Source organism: Lipotes vexillifer, unplaced genomic scaffold, assembly GCF_000442215.2.
Source record: "Lipotes vexillifer unplaced genomic scaffold, Lipotes_vexillifer_v1.1 scaffold645, whole genome shotgun sequence".
In the NCBI taxonomy this organism is placed as follows: domain Eukaryota; kingdom Metazoa; phylum Chordata; class Mammalia; order Artiodactyla; family Lipotidae; genus Lipotes; species Lipotes vexillifer.
In genome coordinates this window covers 280,501-288,731 of record NW_006777439.1, presented here as the reverse complement: position 1 = coordinate 288,731, position 8,231 = coordinate 280,501, and the positions used below count along the sequence as shown (strand labels likewise).

The window sequence follows — 8,231 nt, the reverse complement described above, 5'->3', positions numbered from 1 at the left end:
GGGGGTGGGCGGTGGGGGAGGAGGGAGCGTTTCTGTGTATTGCTCTTCGCTCGAGAAGTTTGTGCGAGTGGTAAGTGTGTGTGCGCGCGCTCGAGTGTGCGTGCTTGTGGTTGTAGGTCTCCGGTGTGTGTGTGTGTGTGTGTCTGTGCGTGCAGCTTTTTAAAGTGTTGTTTGTGTCGAAAGATGCTTCGCTTTTGTTCCTGGACCACGCGTTTGATTCTCGTCTGGGCTCGGGCAGCAGAGGGGAGCTCCTAGCGTGGCCAGCAAGCGGCGGCCCGCGAGCCGGATGCCGCTCTACCTCGCGCCGGCCCGGGGGCGGCCGTGGAGCTCCCGCCCGTCCATACCCCGCTCGCCCTCCGAACCTCTCGCTCGCTCGCGCTGTCTCTACTCGCTCGCTCGCTGAGCCTTCGTCTGAGACGTCTGAAGAAAGCCTGGCCACCAAGGAAGCCGAGCCCTCCGAAGCTGAGCCGAAGAACCCGAAGCAGAAGACACTGAAGCACCGCCGCCGCCGCTGCAGCCGCCGCCGCCGCCGCCCGGGCGGCACTGACGCCGGAGTCGTGCAGGATGAGGTCGGGGGACTCGGAGCGGGGCGTCTCCAGGTTGCTGGCGTCCGTGTCACTGTCGCTGCCCTTTTTGCCCCCGCCGCCCCCGTTGTGCGTCTTAATGTGTTTGCTCAGGTGGTCGCTGCGCATGAAGCGCTTATTGCACACCGGGCAGGCGAAGCGCTTCTCGCCCGTGTGAGTCCGCAGGTGCCGCTGCAGCTCGTCCGAGCGCGTGAAGCGCTTGCCGCAGAAGAGCCAGTTGCACACGAAGGGCCGCTCGCCCGTGTGCCAGCGCAGGTGCGCCTTCAGGTGCGACGTCTTGCCGTACACCTTGCCGCAGCCCGGGATGTGGCAGCTGTGCAGGCCCTTGCGCCGCAGACTCGCCCCGGCCGGGCCCAGCCGCTCCGCCTCCTGGCAGTTGGGGCAGTCGCAGGTGGCGCGGCCGGAGTAGCGGCGGGCCGAGCGCGCCGAGCTCCCCCCGGCGGCGGCGGCCGCGGCGCCCGAGATCATGGCGCTGGCTGCGGCGGCCGCCACGGCGGCGCTGGAGTCCGAGTAGGAGGGCAGCACCGGCTTGAAGCCGTCCTGGGCCAGCAGGTGCTGGCTGGTGGAGAGCAAGTGCGAGGCGGCGGCGGCCGAGGAGCCGAGGCCCGTGGAGCTGAAGGCCGAGTGCGTGAGCGAGCTGAAGTCGGGATTGTAGGTGCCGAGCTGCGAGTGCAGCGAGGCCTGGGGGGCGCCCGAGTGCAGCGAGCTCTGGAGCCCCCCAGCGGGGTTCTGCACCTCCAGCCACGAACCTGGGCTGCTGTGCACGTCCCACCACGACGACGCCGCGCCGTTGGTCACCTCGCCCGCCGCCAGTGTTGAGTGGAAGCCTGACTTGTACCAAGACTCGTACGGGTGCGCCATGCCCACGCGCGGGTACAGGCCGTCGGCCGCCGTCGTGTGCACCTTGGAGATGAAGGCCGACTGGCCGCCCGCCTCTTGCGGGGACACCCCGGCCGCCGCCGCCGCGGCCGCCGCCGAGTTGGAGAAGAGGCCGCCGTAGTCGCTGCTGAAAGCGGACGACGTGGGGGACGTGGAGGCCAAGCAGAAGGCGCTGTTGGCTGCGCCAGAGCCGCCCGCCAGGCCGGCTGAGCCACGGCCGCCGGTGGCCACGGCGAAGCCCGAGAGGCTGGAGCCGAGGTTGCAGCTGGACGAGGAGCGCTTCCAGGGATGGAAGCCGCCCTTGGCGAAAGCGCTCGACTCCGGCAGCGTCGTCAGCGGGCTCGTGTTGCCGATCTTGTTGCAGGTCGCCGCCAGCATGGCCAACGGGGTCGTTCCGAAGCGCGGCTCTTCCTAGAGTGGGTGGGGTGAGGGAGGGAGCAAGGAGGAGGAGGGCAGGAACAAGTGGGAGGAAGACACAGAGTGCACCCGTGAGCAGCCTTGTCCTCCCGCGGCTGGTCCCGGGGGGTCGTGGCTCCCCGGCTCGCGCCTCCTCCCCGCACGCTCGCCGAGGATGCGCCGCACCCCGCGCGGGGCAGAGGCGATCACAAGGGCGAGGGTCCCGGCGCTGGAAAGTTGTTCTTCAGTGGGGCTACAAATCAAAGCTGTCTCGGTTCTCCCCGCCTCAGTCGCTGCAAACCCTGCCCCAAACCGGACTCGAGTCGCTCGCCTTCCGTTCGCCATAAGCCCGCTCCTCTCACAGAAGCCCCCAAATCGCCTTTCGGGGTGAAGCACGGAGGTAAACACATCGACAACAAACGCCAGGTGAGGGCAGAGGCGGACGAAATAGCGACCCGGGGGTGGGGGAAACTTGGGGCACTCTTCCCAAGGGTGGCTAGGACTTGACTCTTTTTAACAGAAAACATTTAAAATGTTTACACACACACACACACACACACACACACACACACACATACACACAATTACGAAAAGAAGTCCGAGTAGGAGCGACCCCCGCGATGGATTTTAGAGTCACAGACGAACTGGGGATCCGCAAAAGTGTAAATGTTTGTTAACGTGACTACTTGGACTGCAAAACAATTAAGGCTGTTTTCTGGAAACACCAATGTCGCGTAACTGCAACAATCCCCAAAGCAAGGGGGGATGGGGTATAAATCACGAGGGGCAGAAAAGAAACCTCTAAAACCGAATATTAAAAGGACTTGCTTAACAAATCCTTTTCTTACAAAGGCACCTCCTGGGTTCCAATAACTTGGGAAGAATCAGTCCTGGAAATGTGGAAAGTGCTAAAAGAAGCTGAGGCTGCAGTCGGGCAGCAACAGTTTCTCCAAAGCCGCGGACCCGGAGAAGCCATAACGAAAAATTACTCCAGTTAAAACAAGCAAATGCCGCACTTCCGACTTACCCCAAGTATAGACGTGGCCATAGCAGGTCCCTGGGCGGCGCGGCGGGGCCGGGAGCGGGACTGAACCTGGCGGCTGCTCGGGAGAACTGTTCGGGTACCGCACGGCTCCCGTGTCCCCGCGCTCTCGCCGAGCGGACTCCGGGCTCCCGCCGGCTAAACTCAGCCTAAGTGCTAGGAGCACCCGCTTTGAAGTGCCGCTGGCGGCGCCTCTCACCCAATGAGGGCGCAGGCAGAGCAGACTGGAGCTGCCCCGCAGCCAATCAGACGCGCCGAGGGGCCCGAGCCCGGGCTCCTGGCGCGTGCCAGTCACCGCGGCTGGCGGGGGGGAGGGGGGGGTCGCGGGCTAGAGATCGAAGAAATTATAAAGCAATTAAAAATTTACACACACGCACCAAGCCAGGTTTAACTATCGTTGAGACCGAGGCACAAGCCCCCCGAACCTCCCCGAGATGATGCAAGTTAAGACTGACAGTCCTCGACTCTCCACTTGTGGGAAAGGAGGCAGGAGGGGAGGGGGCCCGAGGCTGAGGCCGCCCCAGCAAGACCCAAGTGGAGACGGAAATGTCAACGCTCACTTTGTGCGTCCAGGCTCTCGCCTGCGGAGCACAACTTCAGCTGGAATCCATCATTCTCGCTTGCGATTTTATCATTGTCATTTGTCTACCTAGTTCCTTATTCCCACTGGATTCAGTTTTACTCTCAGAGTCACATTGCAGAGAAGGGGGCGAAGGGACAGCTCCTCCGAGAGGAGAGAAATAGGCCTCTCCGTCCAGGTCTACACCCACAGAGTTGCTGGGAGGGCCTGGAGCCTCCCGCATCCCGCCATTTCCCCTAGCGGCCTAAGTGACTTCCTAATTGTCGCTCTGGCCTCTGACCCGGGGGGTAATACAAGTGCCACTCACACCAGAAGCTTCTAGTGGTAATTGAGGGCACCCTTTGTACCGTTTCGCCAGCGCCTAGATACCAGGCTAACCCAGTTGTCAAATATGACTAAACAGTGGGACGTGCTGATTATCTGCCGGGTTTCTCTGGGGGCTGGCGTGGGGGTGGGAGGCATCAGCCCATACAACACGCTGCACGAAGCTGCTTATTTTCACAATGTAACGACTTTGGAAACAGAGACCCGCGCGAGCCGCGTCCGCCCCCATCGCCACCCCCGCTGAAGCTGCAGCTTGCTAGGCTGTTTGTTTAACCCGGTGAAAATTTGCATGTCACGTTTCAGCCTGGAAGCGAGTTCTTTTGCCCCAGCTCCAGCCCACTCCCACTCCAGACCGCCTAGGCCTAGAGGCTCCTTTGCAGGGCAAGGGCGCCGGGTTGAGAAGTGGGCTCGCCCCTAGCCCTGCTTTCGTGGACGTGCTCAGGGAGCTTCTCTCCCGGACCTCTGTCCACGAGTGCCTGGGACGAGGCCACACGTGGGCGCCTCCACATTTTGCAGGCTGGAAGCATCCTGAAGTCCTCTCCGGATCCTGTCGGTGTGAGGAGACACGTCCTCAGACGGACAACTGAGCGTCCTGGAGCCCCTCGGCACCCGCTGAGCTGTTTGTTTTTCTTCTTTCTGGGTCTCCCTTTTTCTTCTTCAGGGCAGCCAGGAGCAGCCTTTGAACCAGAAATACCAGTGCCCTCGACAGACCTGGGTACTGGTTTTAATGTACCACATTCTCCTGAAAGCCCACATCCTGCTTTCAAAGACATTTTAAACCACGAACCTCAGATGCTTGGGTGCAAAAGGCGAGTTGTTGAGGAGGGGGAACATGTGAGGAGGACATGGAACTATGCCCCCAGCGTTTTCTTCCTTCTTTTGCAATATCTCTTGGCGCAAGAGTGCGACCACCGTGGCTCTTCTCTCGGCCCTGAGATGGAGCCTGTGTGTATCCCGGAGCACTCCGTAGGTGGAGAAGGCTATCTGGGTTGCTTTCTTTGCTAGTCGTTAGAATATCTTTGCTCAAAATGCCTCCCCCCGCACTTTGATCTAAGGTGGCAAAAGCACCGAGGCACGTATGACAGAGAAAGGGGAGTGAGAAGACCGGCGCGGCTATAATGAAACTCTGTGCCCTGGGGGGTTGTGGTAGCAATCGGCGGGGGAAAGGTGTGAAAAGCCCCCGGGACACTCGGGGTGGAGGGGTGAGGGGGAGTCCAAGCAGCCCGGAAGAGCCAGAAAGCCCGTCAGTGGGACCCGGGAGCCCTTCCCCACAGGTGACTTCTGCCCTGGAAGGTCAGACTGGTGCTCGGCTTCGCGTAGAGTCTTCGCGTCGATTTACTAATAGAGGGATTGTTAAGTGGCAGCCAGGCGTTGCCGACTCACCCAGTGCAGCCCCAAGGAGAAGCGCGGAGGTTTCCCCCATCCACGTCCTCCCTCACCCCCAACACACGCTCTTCTTAAGGAAACCTGACAAAGTAATAAATAAGACAATCCGAAAAGCCACTTAGCACTCGTGACATTTTCAAGTCAACCATTTAAAACAATTCACGCTGGCACCTCGGGCTCCCGGCGCCTTGGTTGCCTGTCTCTTCTCCTCTTCGTCCTCCTTTCCCCTCCCCCTCCCCCTCCCTCCGTTTTCAGTGTAGTTCCAGCTGTCAGACTCTCTACGTGGGCATTTGGATATTCCTTTAGATACACATCACCGGATCACAATAAAAGTTAGGAAATCTTCCAAACGATCGCAGGCAGACGCTCCGGGCAGTTCAACTCTAAAGTGGGGCCCCCGTGGAAATCTTTCAGAAGAAGTCCAGTTTGTGTGTGTGTGTGTGTGTGTGTGTGTGTGTGTGTGTGACAGTTTTTTTTCATTCTCTAAAAAATCTAGTTTTTAAACAAAGATCAATGTGTTATGCTGAAGTGTTGAGCTGACTGTTAAAACATTTGGGGAAATAATGACAATGTAACAAAGGCCTGGTTTGGAGTGAATCATCACCCTTTTAAAAGTTAAAGCAATTTTCAGGAGAATAGCTTTCAGCAAACGCTTTACATTATTCAAAACGGCCAAATAATGCTCTATTATAGCGCCTGAATGCTGCCAGTCAGCCTCTAAGTGCAATTTGTGCAAAGGCCCCGGTGCCTTATCTCCACTTCTTTATAAAGAGGTGAATATAAAACAATTTCTTCCAAACCCAGACAGAGAGCACGAAAATTGCTTCCCTTTCTGCAATCAGGGCAATTTAACTGGAGTGCAATTAGCACTATTAAATGTCGATTCTGCATAAACAAATCTGACTGAGCAGCGAAAGTGGGGTGAGAACCTCATATACACTGAAACTGATTTTTTTAAATTATGTATCCGGGTCCTTTACAATTGATCTGTGACGTTTTCATCTTGGAATATATTTACATCGTAAGTACACTATGGTTAAATCAACATAATTTTTTTACAAGAAATTTCAATAGGAATCCTAATAAAGAAGAATGGGGTCATTAAAGGAAAGGGTTCACTTCCTTTGAACAAATATTGTTTCCCCCATCCTGCCTCTCCAGAGAGCTTTGATCTGAGCAACTGCTCAAGTTGCTGCATTTAGTGGGCAAAACCGGGGAAACAATTCCGTCATTAGCGCGGATCCGAAGGATTGGAGCTCCTGCGCCACAAGAAAAAAAAAAAAAAAAAAAAAAAAAAAAGCTTCTCTCTGATGCACAGGGAGACGGGGGAGGAACAGTTATCTTCTGAATAACTCGAAATATTAGGTGGCTGCCCAGTCTCCCAGGGGCTTTGGCCAGTCGCAGAGTTGAGCAGCGGATATACTGCACAGGGGTGGGGTGAGGTAGAGTTGGGGAGACTAGAGGATGTGGGCGGGAGGGGAGGGGTTGGGGAAGAGGAACCGAAGTTTCTCACCTGGGCTCTGCTGGCTGCTGCCAAAGCCTCGGCCACCAGGACCTGGGTGCCCGGGAGCAGGGAAAGGAGAAGGCAGGGAGAGGAGCCCGTAAAAAGCATTTATCTGACCTGTCCTGCTCTGGCATGCCTTTATTTATTTGCTTAGCCACCGCTCTCCCTTTCTGGATAATTTGCGCGATTAATTATGCTTTTCATTTGCATGATCTACACTACAGCAGTGATTATCAGGTCAGCACAGTGTGGGATTTGGGGAGATACATTAATAATGAGTGAAAAAACAAAACAAAAAAAACCCACACACGAAAAGCTGCCCTTGTGTACCACAGTCACCTGCCATGAACAGGGGCTGAGGAAGCCAATACAGCCTATAGCGCCTGTTGAGTCCAATGAGTCTTTTCCTCAGTTGGAGTTTGTCAGTTATGGGTGAAAATGAAAGGCAGTTTTTGATTACAAGGGAATCTTTTATAGTTAACATTATCTATATTTTTAAAAGCACTAGCCTTGAGATCATCTGGGTGGAGAAAATAAATTGAAAACCGAGGAACTCTCCCACAATTTCCATTGAGCTTTCATTTAATATTTGTTCTATAACACCCTCATTCCATCCCAACCCTTGAAAATAAAAGAGCCAGGAAGGATCACCAGGCCATTGGAACTTTCATCTTTTCTCCATCTCAGAAGTGTTACTGCTATTTAGAGATGGCAGGAGATGCAAATCCGTTTTGTCTATAAGGTTTACTGGAGAAACTGAAAACCCTTAGTCTATTAAGTACACTCCAAACATTTGCTACACAACTAATTTTCTGCTGCTAGATGTATCTGGGCCATATATTTTAAGCCTGCCTTGATCTGTTTATCTGAGCCAAAAATGCATGAACAATTAAAGGAAAGACTCTGGTGTGTCAAAGGAAGGAAGGTGACTGTAGACTGTGTGATGATTTTAATGACTGCAATTATTGGAAGATTATTCGACAAGCATCATAGATTTGTTTACTGCCTTACTTGGAAACTATGGGGGGCCTATTCGGCTTGGGGTTTTACCTTCCTCCCTCCCTCACCAACTACCACAGAGGGGTATTAGACCTAAGCAAATGTGCCATTCACTGTTGGCTTCCTTCTTCTCTTTTAGGGCATTTCTACCCAAATGGGGCACATTTGTGTCTCAGCCAACTCTAATCGAACCATCTTTGGAGATATTAAAGCAATCTTTTCACTCAGACCTTAAGCTAATATTTTTTAAAAAGCCAAAGGCCGGGGAATTCTGGTCATTCATCAGCTTCTCCCAGCCAGGGTACCAGTTTCCTCAGTTTTACACTTTTATAGGCAGGCTTTGAAGAGACTTCCAACTCTCCCTCCTCCTTTCAGGGTTTGAAGGAGGCACAACTGCAAGTTGTGAAACAGGACTTTAGGCATATCTCCAGGACTCCATACTGTAGAAAGTTTGGCTTTTTCTTCCTTCCTTTAACAGCGTCCCCTCCCCCATATTATTTTCTATCACAATTCCTAAACTTACGCTGAGAAATAAGT

At 54.8% G+C, this 8,231-nt stretch overlaps 1 protein-coding gene across 1 annotated transcript in view; it reads right to left on the bottom strand.

The window, feature by feature from the left end:
* SP9 (Sp9 transcription factor) overlaps positions 1 to 2,907 on the bottom strand; it is a 5,260-nt gene extending 2,353 nt beyond the window's left edge. Inside the window, exons 1-2 of the mRNA XM_007451104.1 lie at positions 2,887 to 2,907; positions 299 to 1,874 (exon numbers count right to left, since the gene is read on the bottom strand). Coding sequence (XP_007451166.1) covers positions 299 to 1,874; positions 2,887 to 2,907 — 1,597 coding nt within the window. The remainder of the gene's footprint in view (positions 1 to 298; positions 1,875 to 2,886) is intronic.
* Between the last annotated feature and the right edge of the window lie 5,324 nt (positions 2,908 to 8,231).